Source organism: Oryzias latipes, chromosome 22 (genome assembly GCF_002234675.1).
Source record: "Oryzias latipes chromosome 22, ASM223467v1".
Classification (NCBI taxonomy): domain Eukaryota; kingdom Metazoa; phylum Chordata; class Actinopteri; order Beloniformes; family Adrianichthyidae; genus Oryzias; species Oryzias latipes.
The window spans coordinates 18,229,198-18,246,790 of NC_019880.2; the positions used below are offsets into that span (position 1 = coordinate 18,229,198).

At 38.6% G+C, this 17,593-nt stretch overlaps 1 protein-coding gene across 11 annotated transcripts in view; it reads right to left on the reverse strand.

Annotated features, from left to right (window-relative positions):
• Positions 1 to 15,828, reverse strand: part of kiaa1109 (KIAA1109 ortholog) — a 71,323-nt gene extending 55,495 nt beyond the window's left edge. For all 11 annotated transcript variants that reach the window (XM_020713922.2, XM_020713919.2, XM_020713917.2 and 8 more), the window contains exons 1-17: positions 15,655 to 15,828; positions 14,459 to 14,594; positions 12,997 to 13,113; positions 11,975 to 12,053; positions 10,675 to 10,739; positions 10,375 to 10,549; positions 10,046 to 10,127; positions 9,208 to 9,401; positions 8,556 to 8,635; positions 8,262 to 8,412; positions 7,540 to 7,696; positions 7,056 to 7,134; positions 2,341 to 2,432; positions 2,142 to 2,259; positions 1,889 to 2,044; positions 956 to 1,053; positions 627 to 808 (exon numbers count right to left, since the gene is read on the reverse strand). In XM_020713922.2, the coding sequence (XP_020569581.1) occupies positions 627 to 808; positions 956 to 1,053; positions 1,889 to 2,044; positions 2,142 to 2,259; positions 2,341 to 2,432; positions 7,056 to 7,134; positions 7,540 to 7,696; positions 8,262 to 8,412; positions 8,556 to 8,635; positions 9,208 to 9,401; positions 10,046 to 10,127; positions 10,375 to 10,549; positions 10,675 to 10,739; positions 11,975 to 12,053; positions 12,997 to 13,113; positions 14,459 to 14,564 (1,931 nt within the window). In that variant the 5' untranslated portion in view covers positions 14,565 to 14,594; positions 15,655 to 15,828. The remainder of the gene's footprint in view (positions 1 to 626; positions 809 to 955; positions 1,054 to 1,888; positions 2,045 to 2,141; positions 2,260 to 2,340; positions 2,433 to 7,055; positions 7,135 to 7,539; positions 7,697 to 8,261; positions 8,413 to 8,555; positions 8,636 to 9,207; positions 9,402 to 10,045; positions 10,128 to 10,374; positions 10,550 to 10,674; positions 10,740 to 11,974; positions 12,054 to 12,996; positions 13,114 to 14,458; positions 14,595 to 15,654) is intronic.
• Between the last annotated feature and the right edge of the window lie 1,765 nt (positions 15,829 to 17,593).

The following is a 17,593-nucleotide window of genomic DNA, read 5'->3' on the forward strand; positions in this document are numbered from 1 at the left end:
TTATCAGTATACATTTTCAAGTTCAGACATAAACCTGTCATTTGCTTTGCATGCGTACCTCGATTTCTCTTCATCTTCCTTGATCTGGATGAGCGGTAGGGCTACTTCCATCACATCTATTGCATAGACAAGCTCCCTTCCTTCGCTAACTGACCCACCAACCGGCAAAATGCTTCCAGAGGTGGTCCGGTAATTTGGACTTTGAATATTAATCATATTACCGGTAGTCATGTTTGGTTTTTCAATGAGGCCTCGACCTTTAAACCTGCGCAAGTGTAGCCAAATCTGTGATCTGGTCTATTCTGGTGTATTTTTACATTTCTTTACAAACTAATTCCTGTTAGGCATTTTAGTGGTTTACAATAAGGAATTTAGCGCTAAAGTTAAGGAGCCAGAAAGTCAAACTAGAGCAGGACATGAGGTGAGCTTTTGGGAGTCTCATCCACTTCACCTCAAATTATTTAGAAAAAAAAGAGAAACAAACTCTCTTCATGAGTGGAAAAATGAATATTAGATTAAAACAACATCAAAAGCATCAAGAACAGCTAGGTCCATTATCTAATGCCTGAGCAGCTTTCTTTAAATCAAATCCCCTTTTTTTTTTAATAAACCAATGGTTCACTCACTCTATGCGTGCTATCTTCCTCCATTTGGACTTGGGGGGCTTTGGGAGGGGGGCTCCTTGATCCCCCGACATGAACATGTCAGGGGGCAGCCTGATGTTCTGGTAGTCTTTGGCCAGGGTGAGCAGGGGACACCGGCTGGGGTGGCACTCTGGCAGAGACAGCCGCATGTCTGTGTCTTCCGCCTGAGCGAAAACATGCAACAGTCGGCACACATTTCTATTTCAAACTCTATTTTTCAACCTTTATTTAATTAAACAAAAACAAACCCAATGAGATCAAGTTCTCATTTTTGAGAGTGATCTAAATTCCCCAACATAAAATCCACTCACCCTCAAGCTGAAGCGAGTATGGCAAGTGGTAGGAACAAACTCATTGAAAGGCAGAGTGAAGTCTATATTGAGCGTTTCGCCACAGGCTGCCAGGTACACTACAGAAGATCAATAAAGCAATTGATTAGTCTGCCTGCTGGAGGATTAAGAAGTGTATTTATACAGTATAATGCATCAAGACTTAATTGAGCTAAAGCATCTTGTTACAGATGCAAGCTTACAGCATCCAACAGTACTGATCACCTTCAAGACAGCATGAAAACTTTTTCCATTTTCCTTGTTTGTGTTATAGTCCCACTACGATCATTTTCAATCTGTTGTAACAGCGTTCCCAGTGGTCTTTCAATCATGATTACATCGTTTTTAGGAAAAATCTTTGTACAGGTCCCTTTCTTTAGGGCATAGTTTTTGCAGAGTGGCAGGAGTTCACAAGAAATGTGCCTCCGATTAGTGGGCGGGGCCATTGGTGCAGGGCAAACCTTTCTCCCACTTCCCATCATCCTTTTTTTTTAACACGTTCTCCTGCTATCTTACAGTCCCTCTCAAGCCCAACCGAACATTACTGGCGCAACTGAAGTGGTGAGCTATATTTGAGCTATCCAGCCACCCAGTTTAAAACCAGATTCCAGTTCAGACGAGGAAAACAAAGACGAACATGGATCCATTTGTCTACAAGTGGATACATCAGAATGGAGCAGAGCAGGGAACTTGTGGCGTGCCGCTAAGTCACACCTACAATCTTTTTCAAACTTCTTTTTTTCGTCTGCTCCTGATTCACAACTATTTGAACAAAGAAGTACTCCGAAATGCTATTGTAAGGTCCTAAATGTCCTAAATCATAGAAAAAATAATATTTAATCATGTTAAAAGTACCCAAAACACGATTTTTAACAGAATTGGTCTTTAAACGTGAACATAACGAATGTGCTATACCATTCTCCTGCTGTTTGGTGGAACAATCGATCCAGTTGTGCTGGTTTGCAGCCCAGATCATCTCAAACTGGTGGAAAAGGACCTTGAACTTCCAAGAATAGGGCACGAAGGAGTAAAGATCGGGGGCGCTGTCACTCGCCCAGTCATGGATTAAATCTGCAGAGAAAGCGTTTCAACTGTAGAATATGATGATTACGCACAATCATCCACAAGCCATCAGCATTCTAGGTGTGGTGCCAGTGGCTATACTCACCGGTAAAGAAGTTTTTCTGGGCATAGATGAAGTGATAAGTAGCCTTGTACACCTCAATCTCACACTGCCACGACTGGGGCATGTTCCATATTCGGGGGTAGGTGGCTATCACATGGAACTGAGGCAACAGTGGCGTTAACATGTCAACAGTCTTGTTTTTTTATTTTTTATTTTATTTGAGCTTCCTCTTGGTACTTACAGCCAACATCTCCGCCTCCAGAAGAGTTCTGTACTGCATGCTGCTGGTGGTGTCCACATGAAGAAGTTGACCTTTGATGGTGGAGGAATAACCTGACGGGCAGAAAGAGTAAAAACTGTAAGCTATTGAAAAATGTATCGAAACCACACTGCAAAAACAGAATCTTAAGACATAAAAAGACCCTTGTTTCAAGAAAAATTGTATTATCTTTCATCAAGAACGTTTTTCAATAGCAAAATAAGCTTCGTCTAAGAAAACATGTCTTAGTGACTTAAACCTTTTTTTAATAAGCATTCTTGGAAAGACCATTTTTCTTATCCCATTGGAAAATTTTTGCTTATTTAAAGACTTTTTTTAATAAGAAACAAAAAGATTAATATTTTCCTTCGATGTGGATTGTTGCGGTTTGAATTTTCATTGTTCAAAAATTAATTTTGAATTACCGGTACTTAAAATGACATGTATGCATTGTAATCTTAAGAACTTGTTCTCTTTCTTTGTTTTGTTTTCCCGAGTCTTGCTATTAAACTTCATACATAAAACATTCACCATTTCTGCTACAAACAAGCAGGGGAGGGTTTGCAGTGACTGCATAATGACTTTCAAATTGGGTATTGCAATCATACTGAATGCCACGGTGCCTGTCAAAGGAAACAACCGGCAGGGTTTCAGAGAGTTGCTGGCTGAATGCCCACTGCCTTGTGGCATGTGGCGTTAATGAGACCTGAAGCCTGGCTAGTTGGATCAAACGGCGGTGGCTTGGCTGAGGTTGTAAACCAAGCTGAAAGAACCTGTAGGCCAGAGCATTTTTCAGGCTTGGTTGCTAAAGGCTGAACAAAGAAGGTAAAGAGCTGAAGTGTAAATAAACATCAATGTTGCTGGTGTTAAAAGCCAAAAAGGAACGTATTTGTGCTTTGTTGGATCAGGTATGATTCAAGAAATGTAATTTGGATTAGCTGAAAAGAACAGTTGGATTTCTACACAAGGCTTTAGCAGACAAAATACAAACATCAGGTCAGGTTCTCTGATTTCAGGCTCCAAATGGAAATGCTTGGGAGCACTGTGCAGCTCATCCACACAAACATGTATTTTTAACACAACAGATTTCTTTGTTTTTTTCTTTTTTGAAGACATCGGTACTTCTTTCAGCTGACTGACATGAAGTAGCTTCAATAAAGCTTTTACTTCACATTTTATAAAGGACCACGTCTTCTCTCCATTACTTGTTTTGGTAAAATTACAATTAATATTGAACTATAAGTAAACATGAGACTCTGGGGCCTCGTGTGACTTTTTACTCCTCCATTATGGCGCTCTGGTTAAAGAAAAATGAAATCTTTTTCATTTTAAACAAAATAATGTATTCTTCTACCAGGCAAATCTAGCGAAACAAGGCAGTCAAATAAGTCAAACTTTATTGAACTTACTCACACACAAACAGTTACAACACAGTATGTATTACTCCACGAGGCTCCTGACTACTAGCTAAACTAGTAGTCTAACGAACTAAAACATTTGACAGATATGTAGGTGCTATGTACTACAGAAAGTTCATTTGAGGTCAGTAAGCAGAACCAGAGTTTATACATAATGAATTCTCGAATATAAAGCGGATTTTCTATTTCTGAAAAAAATAAGAGGATTCAAGGATTCTAAGATTGCCAAATGGTACGAAAAATATGGTAAAGGTCCTTTATTTAGCTCGGATTTAATTTGAGTAATTAGGTTTATGAATTCATGGCTAATTCACACCAACAATGGTAAAATAAGCTGTGTATAGTTTTTTTTCCATTGCCGACATTACACAACCAACTACTAGTACATTTGCAACATTGATATGATTCTAGTAAGTAAGTAAGTTTTATTTATATAGCGCCTTTCACAGATAAAATCACAAAGCGCTGAACAATAAACAATATACAACCCAGTAAAAGCAGAAAAACAATCAATTAAATATAATGTAAGCAAAACTAAATTGAAGAAAAATAAACATAGAATAAAAGTAACAATAAAACCAGTCAGCTAAAAGCATTTTTGAATAAAAGTGTCTTCAGTTGACTTTTAAAAGAATCGACGGTGTCGGCCACACGAAGGGACAGAGGGAGGGCATTCCAGAGTCTGGGGGCTATTGCCTGGAGTGACCGGTCACCTCTGGTTTTGTACTTTGTCTTAAAAATCTTTAAAAGATTTTGATCTGAGGATCGGAGGGCACGGCTGGAAGCGTAGGGACAGAGCAAGTCTGATAAGTATTTTGGGGTCTGTCCATTTAAAGCTCTATAGGTTAAAACTAGAATTTTAAAATCAATACGCCACTTGATTGGGAGCCAGTGCAAGGAGGATAAAATGGGGGTCATGTGTGCCCTTTTTTCTGATCCTGTTAAAAGCCTAGCAGCAGTGTTTTGAACTAACTGAAGACGGTTAAGAACTGATTTATTAAAACAAGTAAAAAGAGAATTACAATAATCTAAACGAGAAGAAATAAAAGCATGGATAACCATCTCTAAGACTGAGTTAGATAAGAACTAGGGCTGCAGCTATCGATTATTTTTGTAATCGATTAATCTAGCACTTAATCGATCGATTAATCGAGTAATCGGATAAAACGATTTGTGTGTGTTTTTGAGCAACCAAAACAAATAATGCATAACAAAAATGACGTGGTTGTAACAAGAATTTGATTTTAAAGATCCACTCTGATGCAAATGTTACTTTTGGTGTTTTTAAGTTGGTCTTTAGAAATGTCGCGGAGCTAGAACATTTTGTATGGGGGGGGACAGAAGACTTTGAAAGAGTGGCCAACACCAAAATCGAAGGCCATTAAAAATAAAAGAATCAGAAAAACACATTTGATCATTATCATTGTTTATAATTCGTGTAAAAATAATGCTTTTGTTATTTTTGCAATGCTTAAAGAAGCCTCGCGGTCCGCCGAAAGGCGAGCTACCGCCTGTCCCAGCCCCTGCCTCTCGGCGCCCCCTCGGCGCCCCCTCCGCGGCCCGCGCTGGTCGCCGCGGAGGGGGCGCGGAGCGGCTGACGCCGCCCCTCGCTCACTGCCGGCGGCACGCGCGGGTATGCCAGCTCTATTCTGCAGTAGAGACACTGCACCTTGTTCTCTTCTTTATTAAGTGTGTAATGATCCCACACTTTAGACAATTTCTGCCGTTTATTTATAGATCTATTCTCCGCCATCGCGCCAACAAAATTCAAAAGGTCCGTGTGAATAAACGGTCCGTGTGACACAATCAAATCCCTGCGCCGCGCGTATAGTGCGCGTCATAGGAATTTAACGAGGCTTCGAGGCAGAGTTTTTGCCTCGAGGAATTTTTGTAATCGAGTAATTAGAGTAACTCGAGGAATCGTTTCAGCCCTAATGAGAACGCCCGCAATTTTGCTATGTTACGTAAATGAAAAAAACAGTTTCTAATTAAAAGGCTGGAATGATGGTCCAAAGACATTGACTGGTCAAACCATACACCAAGATTTCTGATACAGGGCTGTACAGAGGAGCTCAAAGAACAAAGATGCCGGGAAATTATTGGGATTTTGTTTTCTGGGGCAACTATTAGCGTTTCCGTCTTTTCTGGGTTTATCTGTAGACTGTTACTTGTGAGCCAAGATTTAACACAAGCAAGGCAATCTAGAAGTTCTGTAAGTTTGTGGAGTTCTGTGTCATTGAAAGAGCAGTACAGCTGAATATCATCGGCATAGAAATGGTATGACACATTTTTAAAGTTATTCAAAAGCTTTCCAAGTGGGTAGATGTACATTAAATTCTTGGTGATTTTAATTTGCATGTTGCATGTTCTATGTGGTGTTTGTTATTTTGAAAGAAAGTCATTTAAACCTGGCGAAAGTTATAAACTATTTCATATCACATATAAATTATTTTCTATTTATATTTATCCCCAAAACACATATTTATATTGATCATAATAGCAACAATAATAAAATCATTCATCTTCTGACGTTTTATCCCTTTTGGGGTCATGGGGCTGCTGGAGCCTATCCCGGCCACTTGTGGGCGAAGAGCCACAATCACACACCTATTCACATTCACACCTATGGACAATTTGGAGTTCCCAATTAACCTATGAAGCATGTTTTTGGACAGTGGGAGGAAGCCGGAGACCCCGGAGAGAACCCACGCATGTATAGGGAGAACATGCAAACTCCACACAGAAAGGTCCCCCATTGGTGTTCTTTTTCAGGTCCCCCAGCCAGGCCTTCTTGCTGTGATGCAAGAGCGCTAACCACTGCACCACCGTGCAGCCCTATAACAAAATCCAAACCAGTGTTTTTTTTTCTACAGGGTGACTAATGACTGGTTCCTACTGAGTGGTTGTCAGAGAGAAATTGACCCAAATGCCTCTTGTGTTGAAGTGTCAAAGGTTGCAGACCCCTGACTTTGGGGTAACTTTGATAACATATACACATATTTTCACGTTATATATAATAGACCAAAACTGCATTAACATTTAGAGATTATTCTGCAGAAACTGCAACATTAAAGTTGTACTTGAAGGGCTTTAGGGCTTTAGGCTACAGGGCTTTAACAATTTTCTCCTACCAACTGAAAACGGTTTCTAAGGCAAGGGTCTCTGTATATGACACATTTTACTTCAACATGAAATAAAATAAAAAGAAATCGGTCACAAAAGCCATCTGCCAATTCAAGAGCAGTGCAGTGGTCCTATTTCAGAACAGAAGACACTTACCATTCTCTCCCACAGTCATGGGGATGTTGACTTCCAGGTAGGAGCCTGCGCCTACATTCACATGAATGGCATTGGTTTCCTAGTAACAGAGAGGAAAGTGGAGCACAGACTGAGAAATCAAAAAGAAATATGACATAAGCTGTCTCATTAGAAGAGACTTCTTTACAACCTAAAAGCAGGAGTCACAGGATTGAACAAAAAAAAAACACATACAAAGGAAGTAATAAAATGACACTCTTTTCTCCCCTCGGTTATTAGATCTTTTTCCCTCCGAACATGACGATATTGTTTTTTAGAATGCCCTTTACAGACTTGATTAACAATCCCAGCACTTCTACAGGAAGAACATTTTCAAAAGCATAAAACATTAAGCAGAAATTAATAACAGGAAAGGTAAAATGGACAGAAAAAAGGGCACACAAAGCAAAAGCTATAGAATAAAAATCCGTGCAAAAAGAAAGGAGGGGAATAGGGGGATATTTACTCTGTTTTTGGTGAAAAGGAGATCGATGGTGGCGTCAGCAATGATGTTCATGCGGAGCTCAAAAGCCTGAATCTGTCTCAGTTTTCCTGGCTGTGCGACCTCGGTGACGTTCATGGCCTGGAAGTCTGCAGGCAGGAAGAACTTCCACAAACAGTCCCTGGAAGAAGAAAATGGGTCACATATTGCTGCTGTCCATTGGAATATTTACTCATCAGTTGGTATAGACTTCCTGGCATGCATATCTGCATATCTGTTCACATAATGTGCAATCAGAGTTAAATCTCTCATTAAATCATCTTATGTCCACTCCTGACTGTTAATCCCTTCCAGCATCAGCCTGCTCAGTTTTTCTTAGCCGGCATCTGGAAGCTGGGCTTTAGGCGGCCCTGCAGCCTGCAGAACAAAGCCCACTTTCATTTGTTTTTCTTTGGTCTTTGTTAAATGGCATCCTGTGTGGATTTTGGTGCATGGACTCAGCATTACATATGAAAACCAACACAAAACTAAAATAGCCAGAGAAACCAAAGCTACAGAGGATTTTCTATCATTTTGATGAGGGAGGATGGAAACTGAGCTTAATGCAGAATAGACACTAACTCCTGATTGATGTTCATTCAACAGATCATCAAAAAGGAAAGATTTAAAACTCTCTAACTTATAAATAAAGCTCAGGAAGAACTATTAGCATGAATGAGCTTTAATGATCTGCAGTCATCACACACCTTTGTCGATCAGCCCAAGGTCCATAATTGAAGTCGGTTCCTTTTCCACAGACGATGTCCAGACCCCAACAGGGAGGAAGGTCCTGCAGCTTGTCATCCTCACTGCTGGTCTCTGCCTCCTCCCCACCCTCCTGCTCCACGGGAACCAAACCTGCATGTGCACAGTCACATGGTCAACAACTATCATCAAAACATTTTTCTGGAGGTTTCATCTTCTACTACTGAGAAAATAAAACTCATTTCCACCTTACTTTTCAAATCTAGAAAACTCTCGTTTGCTCACACAAAACGTACCGGGTTCGTCCTGGTAATAATAGATGTCGACATCATTGGACTGCATCACAACAAAACCTTCACCCATCAGTCTAGGAGGTCTGCAAAAGAAAACACAAGATTTTTTTGTTTTTAATGAAATCCTTTGGTCATTTTAAGCCATTGTACAAAAAAATACTTTGAAAAAAAAAGCTACTATTTTGATAGGAACCGTTTTAAAAATCAACTAGGATGATCACAAAACAAAGAAATTTGATATTTAATCTTTTCATAAACCTCAACTTAAAATTCAGCTTTATAAAATAGCAAGGAGCCTGTACACCAAAACGTTTAGAATTAAATGATAGGAAAAGTAGTTTCATCAAACTTCTGAACTTTAGTAGCAGGTATTTTGTTAAATAAATAAATGAATAAAGAAAGAACAAGTCATTTACAGCACTTTAACATTTAATCTGTTAATGTGTATATTTATGAAAATATAAAAAGTGAAACATAATTTCAATTATTAATCTTATTAGTAGAAAAGTGTTACAATAAGTTAAGAACTACAGTTGAAAACTGTTAACTTGTTTTGTGAATGCTGGGTGGATTTGAAGCTGTTTTGACCATAAATGTATAAAACAATTAAATTGTTATTTGAAATCTTCAAATTTCCACTCCATTTTGAACTTACTCGTCATTTTGCATGCCTAGGTAGCGAGGACTGGGAACCAGCATGACGCGCACGTTCTCCAGCGAGCCTTTGACAATGTGCATGAACTGATCCAAGTGGCTGGATGGAGGTTTGGTGGCGTAGGTCAGGAAGGCATCTTCAAAGTTGACGCAAAGAGTCTGCGGCAGGTGGTGGTTTCCGAATGCCAGACGTCCCTTCAGAAGGAAAAAAGAATATCCATAAAAAACATGAGAGAGGCATTTAATAATTCCAATTTTAAACTCCAATTGTGTTCGTGGTGTTTTTAACATGTTCTTGTTGCATATTTCTGATGATGGAGGACATATTTTAAGCTTAAAATTGCATTTCTGAGTTTTTTATTATTTAAATGATTGTGAATCAGGAGCAGACCAAAAAAGGTAGCTTGAAAAAGAGCATATTTGTGATATAAAATGTGCAATCATTTTATATCACGCTCTATTCTGATGCATCCACTTGTAGACAAATAGATCCATGTACGTCTCTGTTTTCCTTGTCTGAGCTGGAATCTGGATCTAAACTATACGGCTGGATCGCTCCAATATTGCTCGCCATTTCTGTTTCTGGTTGCTCCGCCCACAATTCAGAGATGACTTTCTAATGAACTCCTGTCGCTCTGCAGAAAGTATGGCCAAGAAAACTACTTTTTTTGTGGCTAAAAACAGCATAATCAGTGGGAAGACTTTCAAAATAGATGATCGGAATGGAACTTTAAATAAGGAGGCAAAGGAAATATCAAAAGCGGAATCTTGTTTCTCTCTTGGGTTGCCGTCAATCAAAAACACAACTTTTTTTTTTTTTTTAAGTTTGGCAAACTTACGGTGCTGATGTTGACTTTGATGACAGGAATGAGGGAACGCCAGGATGAGGCCGGATCTGGACTCTCTGTTTTGATGTTCACACTACACAGCAATAAAAAAGCATTTCAAATTAAAACATTACAGCTACATTTGTTGTCTTTATGATAAAGTTGTTGTCTTTTTTTCCGGTTTTTAACTACATCTTCATACAGAATTGGATTTAAAAAAATCTATTATAGTAATAATTTTTTGGTACATCATGTAAAAATTATCAGTCCATAATAATAATTGTGTCTAAAAACAAGTAATTAGGTTTGAAAAGACAAAAATAGAAGGCAGGAGTGTTGACCTCTCGATGGACTCATTTCTGTCTTCTTCCCCCTTTGGGTCATCCTTCTTGGGTGTTAATAGGGTGGGCTCCAGTCCAAACGTCTCCTGCAGCTGAGCATAAAGGTCGGTTCGATTGTAGACGTGAAACTCAAAACCGTTGACGGTCAAAGACAGCCTGGTCTCCGCTTTAGGATCTGTTGAAAACACACAACTTAAAAACGCTGGTTTTCTACTAATAAAAGGCCAAAAAGGCTGCTTTGAATTTAACAAAACAATTATCCCAAACAAGCAAAAGATGAGCAATATGTGGAATACCTACCATGCTGTTTCTGTTTCGGGTCATACATTTTCCACCATCGGAATATAAAAAAACCATCTTGTATCCTGCAAAAGAACAAATAAAGCACTGTGGGCAAGGAACAGACGAGCAGAGATGACAAAGGAACAGCTGGATACAATCCGGTTCACAAATCAAATCTGACAATTCACACATCGATCCACGGTTCTTACAATTCAATGCCATGTGTGCGTCTTTTCACTAGATGTGTGAAATTTAAAAAAAAAAAATGCATTTAAACACCATCATTTATTGAAAGCAGGAGATCAGAATCAACAAAACATAAACATCGATGTTATTTTGGATCATTAAACAACAAATCTTGAAAATGTTCTCCACAGTTTTTCCATCGTCAAAGTTTTGCTGACTATAGTTACTGTCAGGATATGACAAGAAGATAGTAAATGAAAACCCAGCAACACCTCAATGAAAATGTACCAACTAGCAAACACTCACAGTCCTTTTTTCAACAGACCTGTTTTAACAAAACTGACTTTTTTCATCTTCAGAGGAAATACTGAAAAACTCCCACACTGTAGATGAACATTTAGCAGACGGATTATCTGCCAGGATAGCAATCGTATGACATACCATGACTGATCATCAGATATTCATAATATTCTTAATTTCATATTTATTATACGTTTGATTCAAATTGTCAACTATATTTAATAGAAAGAAAACAGACACACACTTTCAGAATCTATTTAGGCTTAATCCAGAGCGAGTCCTTGGGCAAAAACCCTTTGGCGCTAATGCCCAACTATGTAGCTGCAAGGGGGCCCAAGTCTGGGTGTCCCTGTGCCGGTCCCCAGCCCAGATCCAATTGAAGGTTGAGTCAGGAAGGGCATACGGCAATGTAACGATGTCTGCCAAACTACCAGAGCAAATCTGTGAAAGCTGATTCGCTGTGGCGACTCCTGAAGGGATATGCCGACGAGTGAACAACATTTTAGTAAACTGAACTTCAATCTCTCTTTTTTTTTAATCAGCAAAAAAAAGATTTGATAGAGTACTTTAATTTTAAAATCTACGTGGGTTCTGTGACAGAAGCAGATTTGGATTGTTTGGTTTACAAACATAAAAGCCAAGATTTTACCGCCGTTTTAGAGCAATAATTATATTGTCTGAAGTACATTTACTATACTCTACTATCTTTATAAAGTTTATAAAACAGCAATCTCTAACACCAGAAGTATGAATACTTGAATTTCCTGGAACAGGTAGCAAATATCCAGGTATTCGGGTACTAGTTACAGCCCTAAGCAGAAGATGCCATTACCTGATGGACATGTCTTGGTTGATGTAGTAGACATCTCTGAACATGACCTTGCCTGACAGAACAGAGAAGGAGAAGGAGCCTGTGGAGAAAAAAAGGAGAGTGTGAGATTTTTCTAACACCTACATCCATGTTGGTTCTGAAAAAGCATCATTTCAGATTAGGTTTAAAGTCCAAATCTCGTATTTATCACAACTTATTAAAGAGGTTTTTAACATAGTGAAGGTAACTGCTTTTACATTTCTTAGTTTCCCCTTTTTCCTCCTTAAGAAAAAAAATACAGAAATAAACAAAAAACTTTTAAAAAGGGACAGATTTTTGCTGCAGATCAGAGGCTGTCAAAGGAACAAAGGTAAATATGGACGTTAACACGAGCTTCAATCATTAATCACTTCTTAACTCCTGTCTGGCTTCATTTATTTCAAGCTGGGGGAGTGACAGCAGCTCGTGTTTCATCACTCCAGGTGACAGTTTGTCGTGTCGTTTTATTTATTGTTGCAGTAACTGACAGAAGGAGGGATGCGCCACCATGTGCAACCAGGCAGTTTATTCTACCTGCTGATTTTCTCCAGTCCAGATCATCCAAAAGGGGAAACAAAAACAAAACTGTTGCATTTCTTAATAATATTTTAGACTTGCGTATTTTTAAGACGATAAACAACCATATTAGTAAGACCAAATACAGTGAAGTAACTATTGATTTCATGGTGACACATGATAGGATATCATCAGCATAAACTATAAATATCTAATGCTTCTATTGTCTGTTTCACTACGGCCGGTCAGTATTGGGTTTCTGTCCCCGTCATCATTTTTTGGTGCAGTTTCAGGGCAGACATTTTCATTGTAAAAAGGAATGTGGAAAACGATTCCAATGCAAATGAGAAAACACTGAGTGGTTTTTGGATTTATAACCTTCCTTTCCCTTTTCACACATTGGCAACACAGAGTTAACAGCCGCCAGTGTTGCCAGAGCTCCCATTTCCCCATTTGTCTCTGCATCGCAGAGCCAAACACGTACACACCGATGTGAATGTAGCCATCCTTGTAGAGCCTGTTGATGATGAGGGTGAGGATGAGGCCAATGTTGCGGGAGTTGTAATAAGTTAAATAGATGATCCATCCACAGGACAGAATGGTGGCTGAGAAGAAAGACAAATATTTTAGTCCAACAGAAGACTTGATGGGTGTTTTTCATTTAAATACATTTGTTGGAAGGACAAATCTACACTGTTAACGAACAAAAACAAGACACCTTTACAAATGAAACTTTTCTGTCATTTAAATTCATTTTTGTTATGCTTCCAGCACAAGAAAACAACATAACACTTTTATCTGACAAAATCCAATGCCACAAATAAATCAATGTGTTAATGAAGTAGTTAAAAAGCCTTTAAAAAATGTATTTTTAATATGGTTAAATAAAGATGGTTAAATAAAGATGACATTTTAAAAAATTCTACGTACTCACTCAGCTGTTTTAATAAAAAGGAAACTCTAAAAATGTAATATTTGTCTAAACAAAACACTCCCTAACCAATTTTTTTTTTTTTTAAATCTGTTTGAAAAAGCTTGGAGACGTGACGCAGAAGCTACAACGGCGGGCCGCAAACCCCCTCCCGCAGCGTTCAGAAGCATCCGCTTGTAGACGACCAGATTCATGTAGGTCTTCTTTTTTTCCTCGTTCCATCTGACATCTGGCTCAAAACTGTACAGCTGGATAGCTCCTATAGTGCTTGCCATTTTGGTTGCACCAGTAATGTTAGGTTGGGGGTGTGAGGGGCTGTATGCTAGCGGGACAGCATGTAAATAGATGAATGATGGCGTGGGCTCACTCCACGTCAACAGTCCCGCCCACATCTCAGAGGCAAATTTCCAATGAACTACTTCAGCTCTGCAGAAACTATGCCCTAGAAAGCATTAAGGCTTTTTTTTGTATTTTGGCTAAAAAACAGCATAACCATAATTTAAAGACCACTGGGAACGCTTTTACAATAGATCAAAAGATGATCGGAGTGGGAATTTAAGGGAACACTATGAGGTTTATGATAGTATTTATCTTTTTGGTGTTTTGTCACCGTTTATTACATTAATTACTCACTCAAGTTAACCTTTAACGTACTGATACGGTAAAAAGCCTAATATGTATCTGGTGCAACAGCTAGGATTACCTCATTTTTGTATATCAGTTGGTTACCATAAGAGCCAATTTTTTTAACTTCAGTTTGGTTACAAACTGACTTCAGGGGCAAAGAATCTTCCTCCTCGGGGTTCCAACATGTCTAATTCCTGCTCCAACATACCTGACTCAACTAAATGAGTCATTTGTACAACTGTGAGTACAGGTTAAAGGTTGATATGAGGTCTGGTGGAATAGAAAGCACAACAAGCAGGCCTAACTCTGGAGCCAACGCAACAGGCGAAACAGCAAGTTCCTGAAACAGCAACTCCTAACAGATCCACACACGGAAGAGGGATGCCACTTACCAACAATGAGCCAAATAAAGTTGGAGTTGTGCAGATTTAGATAGACATCTAGTTCCTCCAAACTGGGGAAGGTGCTTTCGTTGTTTTTGCTGACGTGCCCATCCATGGCCACAGGCTCTCAGTCTGGTGTCAAACACTGAAAACAGAGAAGAATCCTGTTGCGATGCACCGTCCAGGGATACAAAACCGAAGACCAAAAGAGTGCAGACTCTCTGATCTCCAAAACACACCACATCTAGTCATTAGAGACTATTTACAGTTAGCAGGTATGGACAATACTGCAGCACATTGTTTACAAGCCCTTTCTTAACTTTCAGGTGAACAAACAAAACAGCAGTTAGAGCCGGTATATGATTATGCTGTGACCCAAGTCTACCTGTGGTGTACATGAAAAGCCTGAACACTGTTCACACATGGAAATCCAAACTAATCCAATTGAATAGACTTTAGTAGTGAAAACCACTTAAGTAATCAAATCCAGACCTTGCTTCAACATTTGTGAGTGATTCTGCTATTTAAAGTTCACATGAAAAACCATTGCAAAGGTGTAACAAAAGTTAGCAAGTTTGAGGGCAAATGAGACAAATCAGTTCCAGTTACATGCAACGGATCATTACGCAATAACTGCCGGACATTATTCAGTCTGCTCCAGTTGCATCACAAGCCAGTTGAGCAAGTTCAGGTTTTCCTCTGAAACAGATTTGCATTTTATTTTTATTTTTTAATCTCAGTGGTTTGGATTCACAGAAACTTCTGTTTAGTTTAGTTTCTATTCCCCCACTGTTCTCGTGCCGGGAAGTTGTCAACACAAACACACACAACTCCTTAATTTTACAGTTACGCTAGAATATGAGCAAATTGAGATGCATGATAAGGATAAGCACAATACATTCCTAGGCATACCTGGCTGACAACAGGTTTAGTCTTGTGCAGGTAATGGCAAAAACACGAGCTACAACATAACGAACATTGTTAGTCTGCTGAAAACGTTACGACAACGACTGCAGAGCTGCACACACAGACACACCACCAGCACGTCCGCTACCAACGTTTTACATTTGTTGATAGTAAAGCCGGCCGCTGAACTAGCGTTAGCACTAATGTTAGCCTCAGAGCTAATGACAGAGGGCCGCACCCTATCAGTTTTGTTTAATTTACAATCAGCAAAAACTTGTCAGTCAGTGGGTTTAAACTACCTTAGTATTTCCGATGAATCAGGAGGTTTCATCTTTGCTCCAGTTATCCAGAAGTTGGAACCGTTTTGACGTTTCGGAGAGGGACTCTGTTAGCATCCTGTTCCTTATTTACATGGCAGACAGCCAAGTCAATACCTTTCCTGTTCTCCTGAACGCTTTCACGAAATTGACCAATGAGAAAAGGAACAGGTCAAAAATAGACCAATCATTGAACAGATTGTGTTTTCAGTTACACCCACAGTTGACAGACACATTTGTTAACCAATGGGAACTGCGAAAAGGATTCCGCAGCCTTGTTTTGAAGATTCCTGTTGTACTAATATTTCATGATTAAATATTATCTGCAGTTTGAATGTATTATAGTGTTTTCTTAGATAAAAAAACAAGCTTTGGATGATATTAATAACAGAATATTAACAAAACATTCTTAGATAAATATAATAATAATAAAACTAACACACATAGTAACTTGATTGTTGTTAAGGTTTTTTTTTAATTATGTTTTTAAAAAAAGGCTTCAGGTTATGGAAGCATATGTGTCTTATAATTCAAAATAAAAGTCAATACCAGAAATATATTTTCATTTTCACAATAAAGATCAGTAAAAAAAAAAAAAAGTGTTTGTTCACTGTAACCAGTTTTCGACAATGACATAAACTGCATATAGAAATATTTGGCATTTTAAATTTATTATTGTACAAATACAGTACTCTTGATCAATCCAAAATGTTAACAAATCCTCAAACTTTAACATTTAAGTAGTAAAAGGGAATTTTTTTACATTCCTAAAAGAATATCTACATGATATTTCATTATTAGGCAACTATTAGTTTGCAGAGTTATTATGTAACTCGTTAAAAAACAAATATTTTCCCATCTGATTCGTTTATTTACACCAGTTTAAGTGACAATAACAAATACACAAGCTCCAAGTTTACAAATAAACATTTCTGTTATCAATATAGCTACCTTTTTTTTAATTAACAGTCACAAGCCTGTCGTTCATGTGTAGTTCTGGTCAGAATCAGCGTTTTGTGCAGCTGACACTGCTCCCAGACACTCCTCAGAGACATGTAGTGTGTCTTCTAAGATTTTTCAGTAGGTCTGAGAGTTGATTTTGTGTCCGTTTTCAAATTGAAAAGGTCCACCTTGCTCATCTTTAGTAATACCTGACCACGTCCCCACTTGACCCCTCTTCCACCTTCTTGGGAAGAGGGGTTTGTTACTGATGGGCCCATCTATCTTATCCAAAAAAAGTCATCTCATCAGTCTACAAAACCTTTAAAAAGTCTGTCTTCAGACATTTCTTGGCCCATTCTTGACGTTTCAACTTGTTGACAGGGTTTTCTTACTTTGATCATGTCTCTGAGACCGAACACGTCGTACTTCTTGACATTCCAGGTGGGTTGCAGTTGTGGAATATGGCGACACTGGAGGATTATGGGCTCCTGGTTACCTAACCTTTGATACTTCTCAAATCTTTAGCGGTTGATTTGCATCTTTTCATTTCAACATGTTTCTTGCAAACTTGTTAACAATTTGCAACAAAAGGTTTGATGGTTCTGTGATCACACTCCAATATCTTAGAAATTTCAAGAGCGCTGCATCCTTCTGAAAGACTTTTTACATCCTTTGACCCCTCAGAATCAATTAAATCAAATTTTTGGTCCACTTTATCTTAGAAGAATCTGCCAAACAATTATGCACACCTTATATGTTGACTTCCTTAGGCCACGCCCTCCCTTGTTACACACATATCCATCACCTAATTTCATTATTTCCAATATCCAATTAAGTTTACATGGCTTTGTGTTGGCAATTAAGGATAAAATTTTTATATGGCCAAAATAATCAATTTCCTATAAAGTGTGCAAACATACTTTTATTTTGGGTTTGCCACCTCAAACACCTGATCTCAGAAGTTAAGTGAGGTTGGGGC